The sequence below is a fragment of the Protopterus annectens genome, chromosome 10.part0 (genome assembly GCF_019279795.1).
Source record: "Protopterus annectens isolate FY-2018-M chromosome 10.part0, PAN1.0, whole genome shotgun sequence".
NCBI lineage: Eukaryota > Metazoa > Chordata > Ceratodontiformes > Protopteridae > Protopterus > Protopterus annectens.
In genome coordinates, this window is record NC_056744.1 from 1,436,624,025 (window position 1) to 1,436,652,012 (window position 27,988).

Genomic DNA, 27,988 nt, shown 5'->3' on the forward strand with positions numbered 1-27,988 from the left:
CATTATGCCAAAAGAAGAAGAAGCAAAAGAAGTAGGCACATACATGAAAGTATCTCCAAAGTCAACAGAGTGGTGGCCTGGAGAATGAGAGTGATGTTAAAACCCTGAAGGCGGAAGTCTCAGACACAATAAAGGAAGATGCGTAAGATGGATCAGAGGATGGTGCTGAGTGCCTGGGATCAGTCCTGTTACCCAACTCACTCTGAAGATCTTTTAGTCAAGTGCATTGGATCATACACCCCAGGAGCTGAAATGGAAGCTCCAGTCAGCCTGAGGGTATAGACTCTGGGGAAGAAATGGACTCCAAAGCCACCAGTACCACAGGGTGGACCCAGTACAGGTGATAAAAATGAACAATGAAGGGGCTCCCTACTGAAATGTTGGCACTTGAAATGCAGAGTGACAACATGCTAAAAAGAAAACTCTAAGAGAAGAACAAATCCTGAAAATTGCTCTTCTCCTTTAAACTTCTTTTTATTCGCAAGAGGGCAAGCCCCCAACAGACCCAAACTTATATATACCAACTTCGACATTGCTATACAATGGAGAAAAGGGAATATTCTGACAAGAAGTCAGACAGTGAAGTTCCGAGCAAGCATAGCACTTCATTCGCATCGCCTGAGTGAGCAAAAGCTTTAATACAGGAAACGGAAAACACATTGGTTAACCTCAAAAGACACTTGGTCTTTCCAAAGACCAACTACAAATAAGGGTCTGTAGCTGGATGATCCTGTGAAGAGAGCTGTTGGCTGCACACAGATAAATATTTTTTCCAGGAGATGAAAGCTGCTGAATGAAAGGACTCAAATGAAATTCAAGTCTCATATAGAAGTCTGGCAGTCAGTGCAACGGGTTAAGGTTGTGAGTTGTAGTTCCTGTGGTACAGGGCTCAATTCCCTCAGCCCAAACTTTCCTGCTATGTGACCTTAGGCAAGCTACATAAGTGGATAGTGCTTGGGACCAAACTGAGATTTTGGCTAGGTTCCTCAATGGTCCTCTGGACTGCAAGCCTAGTAACTACCTATGAACCCAAGTATTGTACAGCCTGTGATGATGTTGCACATTGCCAGCTCCGCCAGGAGATGTAGGGCAGTGGATGTATAGCATATGCTAGCACAGCTAGCTGGAATTTTGTAAAGAATTATGTCATTTGTATATCAAACTGATTTCGTACAGATGTCTGCGTTGAAAAATGTATTTGTAAGGTTGCTTGTGTTAAAAATGCACCCACAGTGTGCCCTGGTGGAAAAAAAGAAATATACATGCATTATTGTAACTGTTTAAAAGTATATGTTTTAACAGGGGATACTGGAAGAGAAGAGGTTACTCTCAATCCACCTAACTTTGAAAATAGTTTAAAATTAAATTATCTGGCTTAGGTCATGAAGATTATATCTTACAGTTCTCAATGCAGCCAGAGACAAAAAGTCTGTACTAGGAAGCTTTCTTTATTGTCTTTGGGGTGAACTAATTGCTACTCTGGAAGGGTGGAGGTTTGAAATTGTTTTGTGACTTCCAGGAGCTGCAGCAGATCTTAGCAAGGCTCTGTGTGTGTGTGTGTGTGTGTGTGTGTGTGTGTGTATTATTGAATTATTGACACACGTGCTAAATCCTGACAGCGTCCAGTGTCTACCCAAGGGGGTAGCATGGGAACCAGAAATCAGATGACCAGATGTCATCCTATAATGCATCACCGAAAAAGATATTTTAATACTAGGTCAGACTGAAGTATCATTGCACTCTGTTATTGGAACCTGACAAAGAAGAACCCTTCACCTACTTCATCTTGCCTTTCTCTAGTAATTGAATCAGGAACAGTAATTCTTTAGATCAGTCAGGAAAATATAGTGAGATTAGTTAAGTACCGTTTTTCTCTATCTGTGTGAATCTATTCATCTGTGTTGTTTTAGTATTTCTTGTGACTGAAACTCTGGTATTTACTATAAATAGGTACTGTGTATTTTCACGTTATTTTATTACTTATTATGAAATATATTCAAACGTTTCATTGTGGTTGGTCTTTAGAGAATATTTTTATCTCAGAGTACTTGTATACATTTGGTGCCGACTCTGGCTGCTCCTGAAAGCCTTGCTGTTGGTCAAACTATCATTTGTATTGATATTAATTTCACTCAGTATAATTGGTTACCCTTGTAAAAGCCTTAGAGTAGCTGGCTTGGGAGTGTCTGATGGTGGTGTAATTACCTTATAATTTGGGCAGAAGGGGCATAGCTAGTACATCTGTGCCAGCCTTTCCCAGGGGTGTGTGTGTGTGTGTGTGTGTGTGTATGTAAATCAAATCTCAAGCAGTGCATGTCAGCTGCTTGGAGCAGGGACATGAAGCACTGGTTTCACAGAGACAGTGGTGGAGGACTTGGCTTTGGACGCTTGGCTGAGGTCTCAACTCTATAGCTGTGCCAGTGGGGAGTCTTACTGGGATCTGGAGAAAGAGGGAAAAACACCCCCGGACTGAATGTGCTCCCTGTGTGCTCTAAAGGAAAATTGTGCCTGATGCGGAGAGCTGCATATGGAAATACTGTGTGTATCTATTTTTTGTTCCAAGTGAACGTAACTCTCCAGTGTCAGTGGTGAGGATTCATGCTCCTTGATTACTGGCATCACACAGCCTCTCAAAAGAACTAGTCAGCCAAGTTGCAGGCCTCAGTTCTACCCTCCACATGGTCATGATGGACAGAAATACTGCAGGTACATGTCCTGAGCACACTCAATCCCAAGTCATGAAATGCTTCCAGTAGGACAGAACAATTTGCAGGCTAAGCAACTTGATAGGCAGCGAAGGATAACACACTGCAAAAATTGAGAATTTCTACAATCCACAATACAAAATAAGTATAACATGGAAGGTTTTCTAGTGGCTTCCAGTTACCTTTGAGCTGCCTGCTAGAAGGCCTGTCAAGAGCAAAGGATTTAAACCAGGAGATGCCCGTAAGGAGGAGATGGCATTCTCCCCAGTTTGGTAGGGAACAAGCATTTGCATACACCAGGATAGTTTTCTGCAGTGCTAGGACCCTAACAGCTTGCAACCACACACACACTTCAGTCACCAAGAAGCAAAAGTTCTGTGGTGTATTTATTTATTTTTTTTAACTGTGTAAGTCTAACTGGGTCGGTGGCCCATTTTCAGTGGAGACCCGAGGAGAAAAGCTCCACACACAAAAACAACAATAACAAAGTTACACTTGGGTAGTATGAATATATACATACATTCATGCCACACTGGAAGTTAATAAACGATTAAAGTCAACAAAAAGAACAGTTAAAAAAAATGTAGATTTGCAATAAAAAGAGTAAGCCCCCAGTACATCTTAATGATTAAGCCAAGTTGGTAAAGAGGGAGAAGAGGTATTAAATAGAAGGGTTAAAATAGAGGGGTGGGGAGTAATGCATAGGAGAGTCAAGAGATCTTAAGAAACAGTTATAAGAAGAGAGAGGAGGGGTGGGAAGCATAGTAGCTAAGGAGGAGAAGAATATGAGATTTAAGTACAGTGTAGCTCAGAGGCACAGCTAAGGTAATAGTCAGAAAGGAGAGGAGTAATTGTTATAGACTGACATGTGGCGGAGTATGTATTAGGCAGGGTGGTGACAAAAGCAGGAGGGAGAGTTAGAAAGGTAGTGTTTCAAATTCTCTTTTGAAATGGATCGAAGACTGGCTGGAACTTAGATTAACTGGGAGTTTGTTCCAAGCATGAGATAAGGAGCATTTATAGAGTAGTCTACCTATTTATTTATTTGACATTTGTTTGCCGGTGGTGGTCTGACTGGGTCTACAGAACCCGTTTTCAGCAGAGGCCCGGGGAGAAAAGCTCCAAATACAGTACAATATAAATACATTATAATCTGATACAATAAAGATTACATTAGAAATACTATACGAAAAATAAGTTCAAACAAACTGCTACAAGATGTTGCAATATATTACTACACATCTAGACAATTCCATACAGTTAAAACATTACAGATAATAGCCACTCTCATCATACATGATGCAGATAGTGTCCAAAAAAAAAAAGTACATAGAAAAGTGCAGTGTGACATTGACAGTTACAGTACATGCAAAATAGAATGTTAGTTTCAGTTAGGAAAATAGCAGCCAGAAAGTCAGTGATGCAGATAGTGAGAGAGAGTTAAGAAGAATAGAAGCAATAAAGCCTGAGCAGTAGTTTAAGGATATGGTATAGAAGCAGGGAATGAGTTAGAAGAGCTTTAGGATCTTGCAGTCTGTGACGGATTGAAATGTGACAGAAGAGGAAGACCTGAGCATTAGGCAAGCTTTATGCAGGAGCAGGACCATGTATTCTTTGAAATGGGTTAGGGCAGGCATAGACCTGGTAGCTAGAGATAGTGAATTCCAAAGTATAGGTGGAGAACTGAATAAAGGCAAGTTGGTTGGGGAGTTCAAGCCAGTTTAATTCTAGGAGTGGTTTACAGTGGTGTGTGTGATATTTAGAATTTGTCGCAAACTTTGCAACTTTATTGTAGCACTGTTCCAACTTGCTTTGGGCAGAATTTTGTAATTTAGTTAAGATAGGGGCACCATAAAGAAGGGAGGGAAGTAAAAATGTTTTTGCAAGGGCAGTTTTGGTTGCTGCTGTGAAGAAATGTTTGTTGAGTCCCAGTTTTTGATGAGTTTTCTTTATATTTTGCTGTAAATGGGGGTCAAATTAAAGTTTATTGTCAATGATAACACCTAGAAGTTTGGTTTCTGCACTATTTCTACGGCAGTGTTTCCAACTGCAAGGATGCTAAAATGATTAGTGACAGGGGAGGAGTTTTTAGAATGAAAGAGTACTAGTTTTGCCTTCTTTGAATTAAGAAAGAGTTGGGCATTTCTTAGCCAGGATTCGACTGCAGTAAAGGACTTGCTGAGTTTTTGAGAGTAGTTCTGGTAGTGATTGAGCAGTGCAGATTATGGTGGAATCATCAGCATAATGAATGAGGGCCCCAGGGTGAGAGGCAGTGTGAAGGTTGTTTGTGAAAATGTTGAAGAGTAGGGGTCCTAGGATGGAGCCTTGGGGGACTCCAGTAGGGTTGTGGAGAAAGGGTGAGAGTTCATTGGACCATTTTCACTGCTTGTTTACGATCCTTGAGGTAGCTCTGAAACTATTTTACTGTGTTATGTGAGAAGCCTAAGTTACAGAGTGTGTTCAAAAGTAAGGGGTGAGACACTGTGTCAAAGGGCTTGGAGAGATCAAGGAATACCGAGGTTATATAACATCCTGCATCTCTGGCCTTGTTGGTGTCTGTAAAAGATAATAGTTCTGTAGCTGTGCTGTGGCTAGGTCGGAAGCCATGTTGGGTTTTGGTTTTGCAACAGATATTGCATTACCTGCTGATGGATACCTCTCTTGAGAATCTTGGATATGGGTGACAAGATGGAGATAGGATGGAAAATGGATGGATCAAAAGAGTTGCCTCCTTTGTGGATGGGGGTGATGTGAGATTGTTTCCATATGGTAGTTACTTCTGATTTGGATAAAGACCTATTTATAAGGATACTGATTGGGTAGGCGACTGAGTTAGCAGCCAGTTTGAGGTAGTATTGGGGGGGAAGATCGTCGGCAGAGCAGGGTTTTAGTCTTTGTAGCAGTTTCTTAATGGTGTCAGTGGGTATGGGCTGAAATGAGAATTGGGTTTGCATGACATTTTGTTGACTAGTGAGGTTAGTAATGACAGGGTTAGAAGTAGTTGATGGCCTGGAGTCGGTGTCTGAACAGGTTGAAGGGGGGGGGGGGGGGGGTCCAGCATTAGGGGTGTTAGTAGGTCTGAAATTGATTTTATGAAGTACTTGTTAAAGTTTTCGGCTATTTGTGATGGAGTGGCATCAGGTGATAGGCTGTGCTCTCCATTTCTTCCAGGGTTAAGTAGAGAAGATATGGAGTGCCAAAATTTACTGGGGTTGATTTTATGCTGGAGTTGAAGCTGGGAATAATATGACTTCTTATCTGTTGATTAGTTTTGTCACTTTGTTACGCAGTGTTTTGAAATTAACCTGATTTTGTTCATTTTTGTTTTGTTTCCAGACTGACCAGGCTAGGTCCCTTTGCTACATCAGGTGTTTACATTCCTTAGAATGCCATGGTGCTGAGTTCTTTTTGATTCTTTTCATACGAATAGGAGCTGGTGTGTTAAGTATGCGAAGGAAGGTGTTATTAAAGTATAGTACAGCAGCATTAAGGGGTAGTTGTTTAAGGGGTGTCCAGTCTATTTCCTGTAGGAGATTGTTGAATTTATGCTGACAAAAATTTGTTGAGTTCCTAACTGATTTTATAATGTGTACTCTTAGTTGTTGGGAGTTTGTTCTAAGGGAATAAGTTGGTAGATTATTGCTCAGGGAGCTAGACAGTGTACCAGAAAAGGGGTAACTGGCAGGGTGGGATACTAGAATCCAGTCTAAGGTGGACTGGCAGGTAAGATCTTTGCTGTAGCTTGTTGGAGCATTAATAAGCTGAGAAAAACCATACAGATTTATACTATTTGTGGAGGAGTCGGAAGCTATGGTTTGCCAATCTATATTTACGTCTCCTAAGAATATTGTTTCAAGGTGTATTGTTTGGGATGTCCAGGATAAAATATTTCACAACACTGGTATATTGTTATATATTGTATATTGGGATATATATTACTATTATGCAAATTATTTTTGATATATTGAGGTTCAAAAAGGAGATTACCTCAGCATTGGAAAAGATGGGTATATTACTGGTGCAGGGTGATGTTGAGTGCAGAGGGATACAAAAGTGCTATCCCCCTCCTTTTTTTTAGATCTCTTCTGGTTATTGCAAAGTTTGGAGGAATTATTCCTGAGTCTTTTACATTGGGGTGAAGCCATGTTTCAGTAAGGGCTAGTATCTCAGGTTTATTTTGATCAATCCAGGCATGCAGTGGGGCTATGTTATTACATATACTTCTAAGGTTAAGTGCAAGTATGTTTAAATCTTTGGGGTTACTCTTGTGGTTAGGATTAGAGGGTGGGGCAGGATTAAGATGCATGTCTCCACATTTGAGTAGATAGGTAATGAGGAATGCGTATCATGGGAAGTGTTTTTATTCCTAGGTGAGGGTAGTGGAATGCGTATCATGGGAAGTGTTTTTATTCCTAGGTGAGGGTACTGGTGTCAAGTGTGGTTTCACAGGAGGTGAGGAGGCCAGTTTGTGGCTTGAATAATATGGGAGGGTATAAAAGAAAAGCTGGGAGGAGATACGTGAGAAGCTATGTTATTTACTGGGGAGAGGGTTAGAGGAGGTTGTTGATGTGTATTGGTGTGTGGGGGGATGCAAAGATATAGCTGTAGTGAGGTTGAGAATTAAGAGTAAAGAGGCTAGGCAAGTTAGGAGGAGCATGTCAACTGTGATAGTGGGTTTAAAAATAGTAAATGTAGAATGTGTGTGTGTTTGAATGTAGTATCAGGTGTAAATAAAGATTATGTGATATGCGTGCAGCTGAAGGTAAGGTTGGAAATGTTTTGATTTCAGAGTGGGCTTTGATAATGTGGTTAGATGTTTTATCTTGCAGTTTGTGATAAGGATGGTGGGGGAGATGTGATTGGTCAGTAGTAAAATTATGGTGTAATGCTAGTTTGTGTGTATAGTAGAACAGAAGGTGATAAGTGGTAATAGTTTGAGGTGGTGATTGTATTGTGATGGCAAAGTAGAGTAAGATGCAAAAAAATATGGTAGAGGGCATGTGAATTCAAGATGATGGATGTAAGGGAGAGCAGATAAGTTTGGCTAAATAAAAAAAAAGTAAGGTATGCATGGAATGTGGGTGTGGACAAGGCAGAGTTGTGTTTAACTGAAGCATATGAATGAGGGGGAGTAGTTTGCTTAGGATAAGAGTAAAGGTGCTGGGGAGGGTGGGATATGGGGAAGGGCAGAGGAGAGGAGTAAACGGAGCGGGAAGAACCCCCCCCAGGATGTTCACGGATACAAAGACAAGGTGTCTTAAGTCTAAATACATGTCTTGAGTCACAGCATCTAATTTTATAGTTATGGGCTTTTCAATGTCTTTCAAGGGATATATTACACTAAGAGTGAAATATGCTGAAGTGTTAATGTAGCTTCACCTTCAGCAGTAAAAGGCCTCTGAGTGTGGTAAGTGGGGTGGGGGTGGTGATATCCTTCCAGCAGATTCAACACTACAAAACAATACACACTAGACTTAGCAAATTAAGTTATTAGTTCGAGTCTTGCAGATTGCCTTGCACAGATTTAACTTGGTTATTTGTTCCTTGTGAATTTTTGTCAACTGCAGGTGAAATTCAGCTAGGCAAGTTCTTTAGGTAGTGTGATATGTTTTATTAGGCTTGTAGGTGTCAAGTAACATTTGGTCAGCACTACGGAGTTAGTAAAAAATATTAGAGAGAACAGGGACTAGGAAAGGATGCTTGAGGGACACAGGTATGGATAGGTAAGAAAGGTGAGCAGGAGGACTGCCACCTAACAGACTGCAGTCTGTTGTTAAGACAGCTAGATAACCAGACAGTAGTGGATTTGGAGAAGTTAAGTTCAGTTAGTTCATTAAGGGTGGGAGACTGTGTTGAATGCTTTGGAGAGGTCAAGGGATAGACATGATAGTTTGTTGTTGTCTCTTGCCTCTGCTATAGTTTAAGTGAAGGATGGAAGGGCTGTAGATGTGCTGTGATGGGCACTAAATACTTGTTGAGAGGGAGTAAGGAGGTTTTCCTGAAGTAGATCTTTAAGAAGTTGTCTATGAATGCATTTCGCTAGAATTTTAGAGAGGGGACAGGATGGCTATAGGGCAAAAACCTGGAAGGGTCGGTGAAGTTTCCTCCTTTGTGCAGTAAAAGAGTATAAAAAGATTTCCAAATATCAGGGACTGCAGATTCTTTCATAGAACAGTTGATGAGGATTGAGATGGGATATGCCATAGAACTGGCTGCAAGTTTGAAAAATTGGGGGGGGGGGGGGGGGTTGAAGGAAGAAGAACATGGTTCAAGTTTCTGCAAAAGGTATTTTATATAGGCAGTGGAAACAAGTCTTGGGGAGAAGGCTGTGTGGAGGTAGGTGGTGGAAGGGGTGAGGGGTTGGGCATAGAAGGTTTACCTGGATGGAGAATATTGTTTACGGTGTAGCAGAATTTTTTTGGGTTTGAGGTGTGGGTAGATTGAGCTTCTTGACAGAATTTTTTCTATCGCGGACAATACGTTTTTTAGTTCTTTGAATTTAAGGAGGACTGAAGATTTCGACTTTATCCATTGTTTCCAGGTACTGTCTAAGTTTCATAGTGGAAATGGTATCTTTAGAAAGCCAGGGTGCAGGATTCGATTTGATCCTAATTTTCCTGATTGGTGCTAGAGTGTTAAGTATGTTTAGGAAAGTATTGTTAAATGCAAGAACAGCATAATTTAGAGGAAATTTATATTGCCGAGTCCAATTAATAAGAGAGTTAGTGGTTGAAAGTTTCTACACTGAAGTTGGACAGATAGCATCAGTTTCTATAAAGGTGGCTTTTTGGAGTTTGTGAAGGTAGTCTTAGAACGGAGACTGGGAGGTGATTGCTTAAAGAGTGAGGAAAAGTGGGATTATAGTAATGATTAGGATTGGAAGTTAAGATCCAATCAAGAGTGAAGCTGGAGTTTTTATTGATGCGGGTGGGAGCAGAAATAAGTTGACTGAAACCAAACAGGTTAATACTAAGGGCAGGGGAGTGGGGACAGTTAATTCCAATCAATGCAGACATCACCTAGTATGATTGTCTCATATGATAGATCTTGGCAGATCCATAAATAAATGGATTCAAGAATTGGAATATTGTTACCAGGAGGTATATAAATAGATGCTATGGCACATTTTTTGTGTGGGTAAGGTGACAGTTGAGAAAGATAAGTTCTGCAGTGGAGAAGTCAGGAAGGGGTAAGGGGTAAGGGGGGGTTGAGCTGCTCAGAGTACATGACAGCAACACCCCCCCCTTTTTTGGAAAACCTGTCATGTTGGGAAATGTTAAAGTTGGGGCGGGGGGTGGGTAGAATTTCTGAGTTTGAGATATGATTTTTGAGCCAGGTTTTTGAGTTTAAGATGTGGGGAGTGTAGTGGGCAACCCAAGCTTGTAGTTCTATTGCCTTGTTTGGTAGACTTTGTAAGTTTAAAGAATAAATATACAGAAGTTAGTTGGAGAGGAGGGGAATTAGTGCCCAGTAGTTGTGGCAGAGGTGGTAAAGTTGGGTGAAGGGGGTGGGTCAGAGTTGGGGTGGATGTTCCCATCAAATAGGAGTGTAATAGGAAGAAAGTTAGGTTTAGAGAAATAAAAGAAGAAAGTAGTAGATTTGAACTTATATTTCGGGGAAGAGGGAGAAGGATTGAAATATTTTAATTTGTGAAACTGTATACAGAAGGTATTGAAGAAAGACGGCAGATAGGGAAGTGCAGGGTTGTGTTGTAGGAGAATGTTACTTGGGTAAGAGTAGGTGATAGTGGAGGGTACAGTAGGTTAGTGTGACAAGATGATACCCCAAAGAAGAGGAACAGAAAGAGAGTTACGAGGAAGTACAACAGAATGCTGTTTAAGTGGGTATATTATAGAGATAAGGACACAGGAATTACCGATTGTAGGGAGTTTTTGTAAGAAAGGTAGGAAGGTTTAAGGAGGAGCAATGAGTTAGAAGTGGAAGAAAGAAAAAAATAGTGCAGGTGATAAAAAAGCAGGGCTGGGCTGAGGTAGAGAGGGGGAAATTGACTTGTGCTATAGAGGTAAAAGGAAGTGGGAGGAGTGGGAGGAACAGGGAATGGACAGCAAGGTAGGAGAGGGGTTAGTGAACAGAGGCAAAGATGTATAATTACTGACTAATTGGAGTGAAGGGGAGGGACCTTACAGTGAAGCTAGAGTATTCAGGGATGGGTGGGAACAGGGTTAGGGAAGGGGAACAAAGTAAGCCTGAGCTTAGTGACGATGAGTGGAGCAGGCAGAGCCATAGAAGACCAGAAAAGACAGAGAGCAGGCAGAGCCAGAGAAGACAGAGATAATGGCAAAGAAGAAAAACAATCAGTGGTGTGGGCTATACTGTCTAGTAAACCAGTGTGGATTTATGCATGTGCCAGTGCCTGTGTGTGCACGTGCGCATGTGTGTGTGTGTGTATGTGCGCGTGTGTAAGAAGACAGGGGTATAGTGTGCCATGAAACCTTTACAGACATTATCAGTTAATTGCGGTAAAACTTAGGTTTGGTAGGGAGAAAGAGTGGAAGGAATGTGAGAGGTAGAGAAGTTAAAAAAAAAAAGGCTGTATGGCTGGATGGTGCTAGGGCAGTCTTGCAGCTACAAGTATTAGCAGAGAGATGTAATATATTTGATACACATACTCTACAGTTTTGACTTGAGAAAAATCCCTTGTAGGACTGTTGTGCTTGCAGATGGAGGTGTTTGGCTACTTCACCTATATGCTGGAGGTGCTTGTAAGTCTGCACAGTTGATTATGTCGGTGAGAAACCTAAGCAAAGGGGAGAGAGGAGACAGCATTAGATGGGAGTAAGCTTCAGAAGAGTAGGACAGAAGGGTAGTATAGAGGCAGTAAAAAAAAAAAAAAAAGGAGGGGGGGTGGGGCCGGGGTAACAGTGAAAGGTTAGCAGAAGATAAGGCGAGTGTATGTAAACCTACCATAACAGTACATGTTCGAATGATCACTGCTACAGTGGCCTTAGCTATACAGGGTATATCATGTCAAAGATATAACAGCTTCAGGGCACCTTTCACATGCCCAAACTGTCAGGCAGCTTGAGCTCAGCTGTCTTCTCTGAGCTTTCCTGCCAACAGAGAGAGGGGAGGCTGAACCCTGGAAAAAACAATGCTAAGAACAATAAAAATTAATTCACACCCTGGCATGAAAAACATAACCAAAAGTACAAGGGGGGGGGGGGGCAGGGAGCATTTGAACATCTACTTTTATGGTAAGTTTACTTACCCAACTGTATTATGCTCATCATATTAATCACTGCTGCAGTAGCCATGGGTAGATTACCCTAGCTGACTTTGGGATGAGGAAGATGACGAGTCCAGGAGACCCTGAAGATTTGTCCTAGCAAAAGCCTGACTTGGACTAAGAGAAGGAATAAAGTTTATAGTGATTTGTAACTGTATGTACAGATGACCAAATAGGAACTTCTAGAATACTTCTATAATCCAACCCTTTCCAAAAAGCCATAAATAAAGCCAAGGTCCTGGCAGAGTGGGCCTTGACCCTGCCTGGAATAGTTTTACTATGGTGAGCATAACAACAGCCTTAGAGAACCATGTAAAAATAGTCTGTTTTGACACAGATTGCCCATTTTTACCTTCACAAGAAATGAATTGATTTAGTTCTGTCAAGAAAGTACCATAGGTGTCTGTGGACATCCAAGGTATGGAGTATTCTTTCTCCCTCACTGTTAGGTTCAGGAATGAAAACTGGGAGATCTATAGTTTGTCTTAAAATAAACTTGGATACCAATTTAGTCAAAAAAGAAGGATTCGTTCTCAAAAAACCCCGTCCCTGTGGAAAATTAGATCAGGCTGACTCACCATAACAGCTTACATTTCAGACATTCTTCTTAGAGGTCAAAGCAATCAGTAAAACCGTTTCCATGTTAACAACTTTAAGTCTGCCTGGTTAGCTTGTTCAAATGGAGAAAGTGTTAGTTTCTCCAACGCAAAATTAAGATCTCAAGGGGAGGACACTGGTTCACTTGAAGGCCTCTTCTACAAAACCCGTTTCAAAAATATTTTGACAAGAGATTGCACTGAAAGAGGAGGATGCATGGGTAGACAAGCTGAAATGGTTGATATATGGACTATGACAGAGGAATAAAAAATGCCATAGGACAGTAACTCACACAAATATTGTAAAACCAGAGAATACCTAGTCCTGAATGAATGCTGGTTATGTTGTTGGCACCAACTAGAAAAACTTTTCCACTTGGTAATCTACAATTTTCTAGTAGAATGCTTTCTTGTCTCCATTAGTACCTGCTGCACATCCTCAATAAACAGATGCCTAAAAGGAATTATCACCCTATCATCCAGACAGTCAACTGAAGTTGACTGATGTTGGGGTGTATCAAACACCCCTGTTCTTGTCTGAGTACATCTGGTCTGTGAGGATGCTTGTGTTAATTGCACCTGGTCATTTCCAAAAGAAGGGAGAACCATGACTGCCTGTGTCAGAAGAGAGTCGCCAGAACTGATCATGTGAGATTTCTTTTGAATATTCATAAATACCCTGGGTATTAGTGGAAAAGCATACAGGAAGAATGGGGCCAACCATGTTACTAATGGCAGCAGTATCCCCAGGGATGAGCACAGCATTCTGGCACAAAAGGGAAAACTTCCTTGTTCTCTCTCCCAGGATCGACAAGACTGTCTCTCCCCTGGTCCACAGTGGCTGTAGGTGCTACACCAGAGAGATATGGGGTAAAAGATGAGTAGTCTGAGTTACAACAAATGGTCAACGGTCAAAACAGTCAGCCATCTTTGGCTGAGGCAAACTGTTAGCCTGCTGTGAAGGCAAAGGCTTTTTGCTTAACTTTTTTTTTTGTGCGTGGAAGAAGGAACAACCATGCGATCAGCAGTTTGTTCCATGCTCAAGCCGAAAATGGTGCCTTTTTACCAGGGAAGACAAGGATCAAATGCCAGTTAAAACTCCAAGTCTTTAAAAGGAATCTTTTTCATAGAAAAATATAGTAAAAAGCAACGCTTTACCAGGCCCAAAAAAGTAAAATAAACTCTTTCTCCAGAGGGAAAAATGTTTTTCAGTTACTTTCTATTACTTTTAAAATAAAGAGTGGTCCTGCTTAAAAGAACAATACAGTCTTGCGACAGTCCATTAAAACACAAAACTCCTAGCTTTAAAATAACGTTCCTGAAGAGAAAAGTGATAAAACAGAAAAAAGTTGTCTTACCATAATGTTACATCTGTGTTGTCGATCTTCACCAATCCTTGACAGTGGGTTCGGTTCCGAACCTCAGAACCGAGATTGCCATTTACTTCAACTCGGGCTCTCCAAACTCTCAAGCCAGGCTTCTACCCATAATGGTCCTCACAGAGATTACCTTAGATCGAGTTTGCCAAGGACAGGCAGGCAGACGTGAAATGTCAAAAATACATGATAGTTAAATTAATTGAGGCCAAATACGAGTCCCTAAAAGAAAGATGGCCAAGGGTTAAATTTGTTCTACTAAGAATCTCAGGATGGGGGATGGAGGGTGGGGATGTCAAGGATTGGTGAAGATCAACAACACAGATGGAATGTTATGGTAAGACATAACTTCATCTGATGTTGTCAATCTTCACTCAATCCTTGACAGTGGGACAGAGTCCCCAGCTACTTTAGCCTCGGGAGGTATCTCGGAAGAATATTCCTAAGCACCACAGAGCCAAAGGATGCTCGTCCCCTTGAAGCCTGATTTAATTGTAATGAGTGATAAAGGTATGATGAGAAGACTAAAGTGGCTGCTGCATAAATGTCATCTAAAGAAGCTCTGGCATGAAAGACTGGAGAAGTAGCTGCTGCTCTTGTAGAATGGGCTTGAACTTTTTTGCGAGTTGGAGTCCTTTAGAATGATGAATGTGATGCAAGTCAATTGGCCAAGGTAACCTTAGAAACTGGGTTACCTAGATGGAGAGAAGAAAATGCTACAAAAAGTTGGTTTGATTTTCTAAATACTTTAGTCCTGTGAAGATAAAAACGTAGTTGTCTGTGCACTTCAAGCAGATGAGATGGATAGCATATTCCCCCTTGTTTGAAAAATTTGGGAAAAAGACGGGTAGCTGTAAAGTCTGATTAATATTAGTTTCAGATACAAACTTGCGCAAAAAGGAAGGATTAGTTTGAAGCGCAACTCTGTCCTTATGATAAATTAAGAATGGCGGTTGGCACGATAGGGCCTGAAGTTCTGAGGCTCTTCTGACATAAGTGATAGCCACCAAAAATAAGTTTTTCCAAGACATATTTTAAGTCAGAAGTTGCCAATGTTCAAAGCTGTTCCTAGTCAGGGCCTGAGGAGCCATAGTTAAATCCCAAGGGGGAAGAGGTTCTTTAAATGGGGGTCTTGGCATCAGAAGACCTTTTAGAAATGCTTTACAGTTTGTGCGACATCCGAGGAACACCCTCCAGTCCTATATGAAATTTGAAATTGCAGCTAGGTGCACTTTAATTGTTGAAGCAGAGGATCCCAACTGGTAAAGTGAAGCCAGAAACTCTACTAATAAATAAATACTTTGTGTATAGGGCTGCAATAAGGATCTATTTCATTATCCAAAGCGCATCTAGAAAATTTCTCTCATTTACTATGGTATAATCTCCTACTAGACGATTTGTGATGAGCGATAATTTGTCGTACAGGTGAGGAAAGAGAAGGATTTCTGGCAATCATGGGAATTGGAGAAGCCACGTAGTGAGCTTGAGGTTTTGGAGATTCGGATGCACCATGCCCTCCAGGTGAGACAGTAGATCTGGAACTGGATCCAGAATTCATGGTTTCCAAATTAAATAAGGCCATAGTAAGGGAAAACAAACTTGTCAAGACCAGAAGGGGGAAATGAGAATTATTGACTTTTCCATCCTTTTGTCTTTCTTCAGGAATTGTGAAATGAGTTATAAAGAGGAAAATCTATAAATAGTGTCAAAAAATTAGAAATTACTCACAAAAAATTAAGCCAAGGCTCGAGAGACTGAATGAAGCGTCAGGTTTCGGAAGCGGCAAATGAGATCTGAGGTAATCTCTGTGAGGTGCATTATGGGTAGAGCCTGGCTGGAGAGTTTGGAGAGCATGAGCTGAAGTAAATGGCCGTCTCTGTTCTGAGGTTTGCAACCGAACCCACTGTCAAGGACTGAGTGAAGATTGACATCAGATTAATGCTTAGAAAATGGAAGTTTTTTTTTCCCCCCACAAAGGAAACTTATCTGTCCAGCAAAAGAACAGCACCAAGCCAACCATCATTCCTTGAAAACCTTAGAGGAGTGTACTCTTTGGCAGCAGTAAAGCTCTGATGAGCTTGTCACCCAAACTTGTTTTTCAGTCAGCTCAGCTCAAGCTGCCTGACTCTTTTTGTGCATGGAAGGTGCCCTGAAGCACTGGAAGATGGCCAGCTGTTACATCCCTGACAGGATACAACCCATTTACCCAAAGCTGCTGTAGTAGTGATCAATATAATGAACATAAAATGCATCATACTAGTTCTACCTCTCACTAGCCACATCAAATTCATAGCTATGTAAATTTTTACAGCTATGCAAACTGTTTAGAGTGCTCTTGTAGACGGTATGCATCTCTGTGGCAAAAAAAAAAAACGTTTTCTTAAAAGTACATCTCTGTTTTTTTTGATTGTTATAAGAAAAGGCCTCTATTTACAAAGTATGGCATAGTAATTAGTGTTGCCATGGTTCTCTAGTTTTGTTCTTGGCTAGGTACTTTCTGTGCAAAGTAAGCACACTCTCTCTGTGTCCATGTAGATTTTCATGAGATGCTCCAGTAGGTGAACAGTGATCTTCTAAACTGCCCATAAGTGTGTGTGTGTGTCACGCTATTTAGAATGACTTTCTGCGCCTTGTGCAAAATGAGTACTGGAAGAAGTTGCAGCTTGTCCACAATCTTATAGTGGGTTAAGCAGGTAAATGGAGAAAGAATCGAAAAAACTATGACAGGTTTTGGTTTATCCCATTCTCCAGAATCCTAAGCATCTCTTATGGGTATTCTCAGATCTCATCTGTTCCTCACTTAATGTGCTATCGTTTTAGGTTAAAGGTTTTACCGAACAAACTGATCTTCCTGAGTTAAGCCTAATGAAATGATCTATCTTGTCACTATCCATGTCACACCTCAGGGGAAGGAAAGCTGCACTGAAAAGACTTTGCTTATCCAAGTCAGAATAAGACTTTGGGGATAGACAGGTCCATTATTTTTTTTTTTAGTTAGTAGGGCCACTCCTGAGGTACAGGGGAATAGACACAGTAGACTTAACCTCAGCTATATATCCAAGTCTTCTTTGGCGAGCCTCTTGTCATCAAACAAGGTATCAGATGACACAAGTTTCAGAAGAGTGCGAGTCTGATCCTTGGATGTCTATCCCTGTATTAACAAGGAAGGTGGGCCTCTAAATTGGTTCTTGAATTTATCCATTTAAAAGTACAACAGCCAGGACCTTGTTAAAAGTCTCATGAATTAAAACAGTAGGCGTACATAGTGAGATCAGGTTCTGATACAGCCCTATTTGAACTTTGTTGATACTTACTCTGCATGCCTGGGAAATGGTGTTCAACCTGGGTAATAAAAAGACAACTTATGAAGTTGCAACTGGAAGGTAAAAGATGATCCCACTGTCTGGCTCTGGAGGTCTTAAATCTGGCAGGGAGTTGGCTACTGAAGGTGGCAGGCCAAGAAATGGACAATGTACAGCCTCACTGGCATAACATCATCAAGAATTAGTCATGATAATTTCTCTTTCTGGAGACGTCATGGGCCTCAGAACAAAATCTCCCCCAAATAACTCAAATTTAACAATCACAAAAACTGCACAGTAAAGAATTCAAGAATTTAGAAAAAAAAAAGTTTTCAAAACTACTATTAATTTTCTAGAAGTCATACATGGACTTATGACCGATGGCTTCTTGCAGTAAAAAGGAAATGAAGCTGGCATGGGCTGTTCACTCTTTTAACTGAATATTATGACAATGCCCTGAGCTCAAGTGAATGTTCAACTCCAGCCCTGGGACCTCAAAAGTTCTGGAAGTCAGGCCAGAATGGCAGGGGACCTCAAAAAGCTCTGGAAGTCAGACCTGAAGGGAAGACTTCCACCTGTGGTTAATTATATATAGCTAATAACATTGCAGAAATGATCCCTGTGATGACATTTTCTGAAATTAGAGCAAATGGCTCTTCACTAATCCAAGAAGTAAAGCCAGCAAGAATTATCCAGGTTGTCTGACCCAACACAAAGTCAAGTAGGTATAATCTTGCAAGAAAAGCTTTGCATTATAAAGTAGATGGCAAAAAAGAAGGAAATCTGCAGTTTCTTAAAAATTAGATGATACAAATTTAAGTTGCATCTTGCTAAGTTTTGCGAAAGTTAATACTTCAGACATAACAGGTGAGACAAATTTGCTGCCCCACTTAATTTAAGTTACATCCTGATAAACCTTATGAATGCTATTACCTTATAAAACAGGTTTACTATCAAAATGACGAACGGACATACTCTGCAGACGGAAAATCGAACAGGAGGTGTTCGATTCCTGTGTTGCTGAGCAGTACATGACTGAAAGTTCACATCAGCGAATGCTACTGTGCATTCAATAATATGAACTCAAAGTAATGTACAGAAATCACAGTACAGTGCAGACTGGGACATTCACCCCTTTCCTTACTGTAGTGCGATCTCAGAGTTGGAATATATAGCTAGGGTGTGTGGGGGGGGATGGGGACAGCGCAGGGGGGGGGGCTTGCCCCAATGCACAAACGTGATGTGAGGTGTAGGTGTTTCACTTACCTGACCTCCTATGCGGACATCACATGCTCTGTTCGGAGACTGTGTCGAATCTGCTGAATTCATTCAGCTGATTCGACATTGTGAGCTGCTGTATATTTTGACTTTTGCTGTTTCCTTCAATGTTATGAACGAGAGTTTGTTTTTCAGGTCAACATTTTGATAGTAAACCTTTATAACTAATGGGTAGTCCCATCTTTGATAGATAACCAAATCTAGTTATATTAAATCTGCTTACAGTTTCACTTAATTTGCAGTTTTTTTCATGTAAAATGTTTTAATTTATCCTTTAAGTGGATTAGTCCCACAAGATCATCAGCATGTTTTCAGGGCAGACCTGAGATGTTATTCATATTGACTGGGGGAAATTTAGCCAAAGCACCAGGGAACTTCCACTACTCTTTTTGGATGAAATAATTTTGTTTAAAATAATTCTATATGTAGAAACCTTACATAATAATTACTGTTTACATTACAAAATTTTCTCAACATTCAGCACGTCATCATTTTATCATTTTAATTAGTTATCCAGGTAAAGTGGTGGATTTTTAATTGCACAATCCATGCATTACTTAGCTACATGGTCCAGGGTACAGATGACGTGTTAATGGACCAAGCCCATTATCTGGCTAACGATCAAATACATTTGGCAGACCTCAGTGGAAGGTTGATACAGTTCCACCATGGATCTAAAACAAAGATACCCTTTCGCTAGGAATATTTAAGCAATAACCCACGCCTGGGTGTGGGTAATGCTGGATTTACCCACGGTTGGTATGGTTTGGTCACGACGGTGAAGCCCGAGTGGCCAAACAAAGACAACCATGGGTAAATACAGCATTACCCACACCCAGAAGTGAGTTATTGCTATTATACGACATTATTTAAGAAAAAAAAAACTTACTTTTCTTAAATAATGGCATTGTATAATGCCTCCTTGCTGCTCTTCTGCAGCTGTCCAGTATTCTGCGGCAGTTCTGATGTACTGCACATGTGTATGGTTATGCAGTACATCAGAACTGTGTGTGGAAGCAACGGAGAAAGGAAGATCTCCGTTGCTTTTAAAAACATGTCTCGCTATGTTAAAAGAGTTTAACATAGCGAGACAGCTTTAAAAAAAAACAATGTAGATTTTCCTTTCTCCGTTGCTTTTTTTAAAGTGGTCTTGCTATGTTAAATGACTTTAACATAGCGAGACAGCTTTAAAAAAAGCAACAGAGAAAGAAAGATCTCCGTTGCTTTTTTTTTTAAGATATCACGCTATGTTAAACTAGTTTAACATAGCGAGATAACAGTAACAGAGCTCTTCCATTCTCCGTTGCTGTCCAACAAAAAAAAAAAGACTTATACTAATGGAAAAAGTCCGTACGACCAGACCTTTTTCCATTAGTTCAAAAACGAAAACCTACTAAACTTCAAATAACCAAAGTTGAACGAACAAGTAGCAAGACTGCCCAAGAAATAGATGTAAAAAATGACAAGTTTAATATAAAGCGCTTTTCATTTGCTTGATAAGCAAACTTCTTTTCCATTAGTATAAGTCTGATTTACAATGTGCACGCTGACCAATCAGCGTGCACGTTTTAGAATATTAATGGGGGGGGGGTCGTTGTATAACATCACATATAGAATACTAAATAATAGCAAAACATTGTGGAATGGTGACAGCCATATGGGGAATGAAATCAGACTTTGATCAGGTCCCCATTATAAGTGACAAACTCTCATTTTACAAGTCTGAAATAACAACTGATCTGCTGGTGCTCAACCTTACCTTTCTGTATAGTGCCTTACACAGGTCAGTGGAGTTCAGGTTCTCCCTATCAGTCAATGATGGACCACTGGCTCTAATCAGTTCTAGTGCTCTGGGAGCACTACTGTAAGGATAAGCCCATCAGCCCCCACTCTGTGTCCACTGAAGATATCTAACCTTTGTAAAATACTGAAAAGTAAACGTCAGGAATCAAGAGTACAGAAAGATGTAAGGACCAACAAACAGTCCCTACCGTAACTACTCATAACAAGAACAATACAATTATGCCAAACACACAGTAAACTGTAAACTTTAACCATAATCAAGTTTAATTATAAATAAAACAAACAATATGAAAGAACATAATGAAGCTAAGAATATAATGAAGAAACAGTAACAAACCAAAAATAACTGGCAATATCAAAACAGCTAATTAGTTGCTTAATTTAAGAAAAGCATAAAACATAATTTACATTAAAACAAATGTTCTACAAAGATCATATACATACACTAACAACTTTGCAAGCTGTCAAGATAAGAAGATAGTCAGTGTGATTCAGGTAGTAGCCTGCACAAAAATCCAAATTAATTAGGAGAACTGTTAGGCTTTCAATTCAATTATTTGACTAAAAAAAATCAGACGATCAGCATAAACCTGAAAATACTACTACAAATGTCCTCAGAAAATAAAGGACTGAATACACTGGGGCTGCTCAATGAACTTAAGCAACAACAGATAATCACAGTGCAGTGTAATCCAGGCAAGAAAAACCCTGAAGTACAAATGAAATACTGTTAAGATGTTGAGAACAGAGGTAACTGTGATTATATTACTAAAAGGAATTTTAATGTGGGGAACAGAGTCAGTGGCTTTAGAATGGAGAGTAAAAAAGATGTATACAAGAATGTGATAACATAAAAACAAGTTCAAGTGGATCTTGAAATATTCACAGGTGCAGTTTTGGAGTTAACCTGCATGCCAGCAGATATCTGGAACCTTTGCTAAGCCCATACGGAAAGTGTGGTATGTAGTTGAGGAACAAACTAAATAACAAGAAAGGCTTAGATAAAGAACTGATTGTAATGATAGTCCTGGAAACAGATTAACATTCTATGCAATGTAGTTAAAACAGCATTTGGTGATCAAAAAGTTGAAACTGTGATGGAAACAACCAACTGTAATTTTCATGATTTCTGAATTCAGTTTTAATTAATGAAGTATGAGTTTCAGTGTGTTTTGTTTATAACTTTATTCTTACTGCAAAATCCGTACATAACATTTGGAGTTGCAATAAAAACATTCTGAACCTCTAATCTTCATCAAGCATCATAAGATTTTTAACTTAGCCATACTTGCCAGCACTCACATTAACAAGGTGTGAAGTAACTCCTTGAAATTGGTAGGACAAGGCTCACCTTGAGTTGTTACACAAAAAGAAAAAGCTTACATGTTTATAAAAAATATTAAATTGAGAAAAAGTAGCAATGTATTTCTCTTGTTCTGGTGCATGATATTCCTACAGATTTATACCATCTAATCTCATTAATGAATGCTGCACATTTAGTAGCACGATTAAACTTAATCTCACTGAGGGGAGTATGTTAGATACCCCCCACTGCTGGAGGCATGCATTGGCACTGTGCAGGCAATGTTTCTTTAGGTGTTGGGGTGGGGTGGACAAGGTAATACCTATTTTGTCTATCATCTCATATCGGTGAGCTCTCAATTTAATACATCATAAGAATGGTAACTAGCTCCCTCTCGTGCAACCCTACAGGGTAGGTAATGGAATATGAAACAGCAGTAGCTAGTGAGGTGACACTAACCACAACATTTCTGATCTTCTGGCAAGAAAAACTGCTGTGCAGTCTGCTGGGACAAGATTACTGCAATCCAGCAGCATTCACCCTGTACTACCTTGGCCATTGGGAGATGGTGGTGTCTACTAGACAAGTCACAATCTTATAGCACGTACAAAAAATGTAATGCTGGTCACCATTAAACATCTTAATGCATTGTCCTTATGTGATGCCGAGAGATTCACTGAATAGACTGTAAAAGGCACAGACTTCTCTGTAACTAAACATTTCCATAATTAAAAGCACTGCCCCAAAGTAGACAATTATCAAATTTTAATCATGCGCCCTCAGCCATAAATGCAATTCAGGATAATGGTGTATTCAGAAGAGCTGGAGCATGTCAGAGTTAGAAAAATTTATTTTAAAGCCATTATGTATCCCTACTGAGAAGAAACTTGTGCATACTGAGTTTAACCTTGCTTAGATAAGCAGAAAGAAGAAAAACTCACAATTCTGCATGTCTCTTGAGATGGTGGAAACTGCATCAGACTTTGCTGCTGTCAGTTTGCTTTGTTCATCTTTTAAAGCACACCTCTGGTCATCCATCCTGTTGCTTTGAAATCGACTAAGCAGATCAAAGAATCCTTCATCCCCCTGCATGTCAAGGCTTATTCTCTGAAACAAACACAAAGAGTTGTTGATTTCTATCTACATTATGCTGAAATAGTCCTACAAGAGAACAATACATTTCTTGCCAGCAACAATTAATGACAATACAGCTTGTTTGGGCAACAACAGTGCATGTACAATGCCAGTGGTGACAGGATGGTATAATACCTTAAAACTAGCACAGTGCCGAGTTTGATTATAAGCCACTAAACCTTGCATTGCCAATATCCTGGCAAGTGAACAAAGAAAAACCTGGATAAGCAGAACTCATCACTGGAACTAACCCTGGAGTTAAATGAGGACAGATTTTCTGTTGGCTAAAATTTATTCTCTTATGATATGAAAACAAAGGTAATCCAGAAAGTGAGTCAGGTCTGGTATCCCACCTCTGAAGGTGACAGGTCTAACGAGAAAAAGAGCAGAAAAGATTAGTCCAGATAAAATTAGTTTAGCTAACAGATCTACAAGATTCTCCCTTTCTCTCTGGTGCCCTCTATGTGGGAGGAACAAAGATGCCTTGCTGAGGATTCAAGTAGTTTATTCAGTTAAGTAGGTAAATGGACAAGTGTTCTTTTTCAAATCAGAACAATGGATGAGTGTTCTTGTTTTAAAACAAAACAGCAAAAGTGATTTTATCTGGACTAATCATTTTAACTATGCCACTACAAAAGTGTGTTGGACTATCAGAGTCAGTATTCCTAATAGGCTCAGAATGTTGACTTAATAATCACACATCAGCCATCCTCCGAAAGACATGGGTCTCTTGTCAATGCACTTAAAATATATCCACATATCCTTGGGGAGGGGAAGTTGCAGTAAAAAAGTTCAGTTGTGTAAGTAAACTTGCCATAACAGTATGTGTTCAAATAGATCACTATTGCAGTAGCTTATGCTACATGGGGCATATCCACCCAAAGACTGGACTGTCTGGCCAGCTTCCAAAGCTTCTATACACCTTCCATATGCCCTAAGCACTGCAGAGGTCCATGAGAGTGGAATAAAGATAGTGGTACAGGGATTAAAACCTCAGAACTTGTTTGTCTTAGAAGACTTGAGGCTAGAACCCTGACAGGTTTGTGTAAGAAAACCAAGTATAAAAAAAAAACCCTCACCCAGGCACAAAAAAAGTAAAAAGAAGAGGGGTGGAAGAAGGGTGTTTGTACTGCAACAAGGATATAGTTGAACATCTACCAATTTGGTAAGTTTATTTCCACAACTGTTCATCATTAGTTCACTGTTATAGTAGCCTTAGCTGTATGGGACGAATATCAGAGCTTAGAGAGAGAAAAGGGAAAAGGCTGCTCTGACTCTACAGAAATAATCCAGTTTAAAGTGCTTGGTAAAGGTGCGCACAAAACACCAAGTTGCTGTCTCTAGAAGATTTCTAGAGTCCACCCCTTTCCAAAAAGACACAATGGCCAGAGCCCTTGAAGAGGACAGCCCTAACTTTGCCTGGAAGTGTCTTGTTATGGCTTGAAAAACAAACAAATAGCCCGAGAAAACCATCTAGAAACTGCTTTGACAGTGACTGTCCCTATTTCTTGCTTTCAAATGAAACAAACAGCTGATTAGGATTATTGAAATTTTTGATCTATCAGTGTAGTATCAGAGTTGCATGTGGGCACCTAGTGTGTGTGTGTGTGTGTGTGTGTGTGTGTGTGTGTGTGTGTGAAGAATTCTTTCTCCATTATTTTTCATTCAGGAAAGAAAATGGGGAGATAAATTGCCTGGCTCACTGTAAACTCAAAATACGTTTATGCATAAAGGAAGGATTGGCCCCCAAAGTTACCCTATCTTTGCGAAACGTGAGACAGGGTGAAACCATAAAAGTTTGTAACTCGCACTTTTCTTGCAGAAGGCACAGAAACAAGTAACAGTTTTCCAAGATAAGAACTTGGAATCAGGATGAGGCATCTGTTTTATAGGTGGACAGATATTTTATTTTATTTTATTTATTTAACATTTGTTGACCGGGAATGTCCGACTAGGTTCCACAGAGCCTATTTTCAGCGGAGGCCCGGGGAGAAATGCTCCAGATGCATGTCTTTGGAATATGCAGCACCCCTTTCAAAAACTGCTTCACTTGAGATAGTAGAAAGCGGGATCTATGAGCAGACAGATGGCCAAAATCTGAAACTTTTTATTTTTAAGCATCTACATATATGATCATTAAACACACAGGCAAACACAGGGACTTCCAAGATGGCTGCACAATGATCAACATCTTTGTGAGAAAAGAAACTGAGAAAAAGTGCCATGGGTGGGGGTTAAAGTGTACTAGCTAGAAAGTGCACTGCTTAGATGCCAGCAAAGAAGAAATTTAGAGGCCCTGAAGGAAAATCTAACAGAAAAGGTGAAGAGAACACTGTCTAGGAAGGATTTTGTATCTGTTCATCAAAAACTCATTTCAAGCTTAAGCTTTGGTTTAAGAGATGGCTTCCAGTAATTTAGAGGAAAAATAAGTCAAATGTACTCAGAAGTGATAAAAATAAATGAAACATTGAAGGAATATTCAACAATAAATAAATAAATAAAAAATGGGTGGAAAGTGGAAGTCGCTTTACATAGACTTTCATATGAACTGATAAAACTGCAAAGGTCAGAGACTGAAATGAAGAAAAAGCTGGATGAGTATTAGGCTTCGCAAGAAAAGCTGTTTCAAAAAACAGTACAGTTAGAAGACGGAGCACACAAAGAAAACCCTGAGATTTTTCTGCTGCAGCACAGAAACTAGAAGGAACAGACTATTAATTTTATGAAAGCACAAATAAGTAACTAGACTGGTGTTCAACACAAGAATTTGTTAACTGAAAGGGCACAATGAGTGTATGTTCCAAACCTGGCCAATTTATGTTCTTAGTAGTATCTGTTTAATTAGGACACAAACTGTATGTTATATATAGTAAAGCAGTTTTGTGTACTGCGTAGTCACAGGTAATGGGGGAGTTATTCAGTGACTGCTGTATGTATTAAAGGTATTAATATAAACAAATACATTTTTAGTTGGTAGAAATATGGGCTTTACAGTATAACAATAGAAAAAGGTTGGCAAAAGCAAGTTCTATTATTATTATGCTGTGATCTTGGGCTGCGGGGAATTGGGGAGGCACTAATTACATCATATGTGGGATTAAAATACTTTCTCTTATTTTTAAAAGGGTGAATGTTTAAATTAAGGCCCTTGGCTTAAGCTATACACAAGTGTTTTTTTAAGCAAGTATGCTTTAAAATCAGACAAAATGATTAAAGCATTGAAATAGTCTAAGTTTCATACATCTGCAATAATATTAGCTTGTTTTATCTATTGCCAAATGTTCAGTAAAGAGTCAAAAAGTTTGTAGCTGAGGGTAGCTGCATATTCTGAGTGAAACTGACAAAAGATTAATTGCAGAGTACTTTTCCATGCAGATGAGCTGTCTGCAGGAGCAAAACTATTAATCTTGAGAATCCTGAGCATTCTTTGTTGAGGGGAAATGCAAAATTTAAAGGTACAAAGACAAGAAGTTCAGTGAAAAATAATCTGAAATTATGGGAAGTAAGTTAAGAGTCGGCAGCCTCTCTAACAGTCTTAATGCTTTAATGCATTTAACAGAACAGTGTAAAATGTAGTTTATCTTTTTTTTTAATAGCCAGTGAAGTTTTTCTTAAGGCTAAAAGTTAATGATTTCTGAAAGCATACAAGCTGTTTTTCACATCTAGAAGGGGAAGAGAGATATGAAAAGAACAGACAGCAATCAGTATAAGTTGGAACATGGCTGTACCATGCACTTTAGCATGGGTAAACCTTTATTTTAGGTTAGGTACTGCCTGAGAGTGCACCTGTTGATTTTGGGCAGTTGTTCCTATCTGAAGGGTTAAACTTAATTTCTTGAAGATGTGCATAGTTTTGTGTGGTTACTCTAAGTTAAAAAGGAATGGGGCATTTTGAAAATGTATTTAGTTTGTTTTTCTGTTTTAGGGTGTTCGTTAAAATAAAAGTCTTAAAATGTGACAGATTTAAAAGGAGATGAGAAGAGACAAATGTATAAAAGATCAGCCTGCCAAGCATTATTGAGTACATCTATCACAAAAGTTAGAAATATAATTTCAAAAAATTGTTATGTATAACAGTGGAAACAATAGCTTTTTATCATGATGGCTATGGTATCCATAATATCTTGGAATGTAAATGACTTTTTATGGGTATAGACAAAAGAGAGAGAGTACTGAATTGTATTAAGAAATACAAAGTGCAAATGGCAATGCTGCAGGAGACAGATTTGGAAAGAAATGAGCATATGAATTTGACAAAGAAAAGGAATTTGGGATGGATAGTCAGGAGGATATCAGGGATAAAGGAAAACGGGAGTAATTGTATTAATTTCTAGAGGGGCTCCAGTAGTGATAGAACAGGGGGAAAAAAAGACAATAATGGTAAATATGTGGTAGTAAGGGGCTACAGGCAATGAAGGAAGATTATGCTGGTGTGCATTTATATTCCACCAAAAATGCTGCCATGGGTCTTAAGAAAATTTTGGGAGAAATAATCAGCTTTCAGTGGGGAATATTACTTTTAGATGGGGACTGGAATTTGATTTGCAATTGTGAGGATGTATCAGAAGACTTAGAAGAGAAAATATAACAAAAGGTGGTAGGTTACTGAAGAAATTTATGAAAATATTTATTATGGAAGATGTGACTTCAGTTACGGTAACTCATACACAACTTGCACATTATTCTCAAGGTACAATAACTGGGCTAGAACAGATAAAAAAAAGAAGTTATGTACTCACCATAATGTCCCATGTTTGTTGTCCATAAGCTCGTCTTCATTCTTGACGGATGGGTTTGGAACCGAGCATTGGTTCCGACAGCCTAATACTAAAGCTCGAGAGCTTCCACTGACTCGAGGCTATACCCTTATCCCATGATACCTGGCGAGAGTTATCCGGATCTTGTTTGCAAATAAAGACTAGTAGTTATCTAACCACAAGGTAATAATAATACTCCTTAGCCCATGTCTCATGAGGCGAGAAGGGAATCACAGAACTCATGACTAATTCTAGAAAATTTCCTCTCGATCCTCCAGGTAGGGGAAAGAAGGGTGGGATGCAAGAATGAAAGCAAGATTATGGACAACAAACATGGAATGTCATGGCGAGTACATAATTTCTTCATGTTATGTTTTCCCATCTCGCCTTCATTTTTGACGGCTGGGACAACGTCCCCAGCACCTTCTTTCTCGGGTGGCTCAAGGGAGTAAACTCTTCACAACAGTGGAACCAAAGGAAGCCCTGT

The 27,988-nt window shown here is 39.7% G+C and overlaps 1 protein-coding gene across 3 annotated transcripts in view; it reads right to left on the minus strand.

Moving 5' to 3' along the window:
* Window positions 1–27,988, minus strand: part of GPSM2 (G protein signaling modulator 2) — a 1,691,855-nt gene that overhangs the window by 126,559 nt on the left and 1,537,308 nt on the right. For all 3 annotated transcript variants that reach the window (XM_044086064.1, XM_044086062.1, XM_044086063.1), the window contains one exon: window positions 22,552–22,717. In XM_044086064.1, coding sequence (XP_043941999.1) covers window positions 22,552–22,717 — 166 coding nt within the window. The remainder of the gene's footprint in view (window positions 1–22,551; window positions 22,718–27,988) is intronic.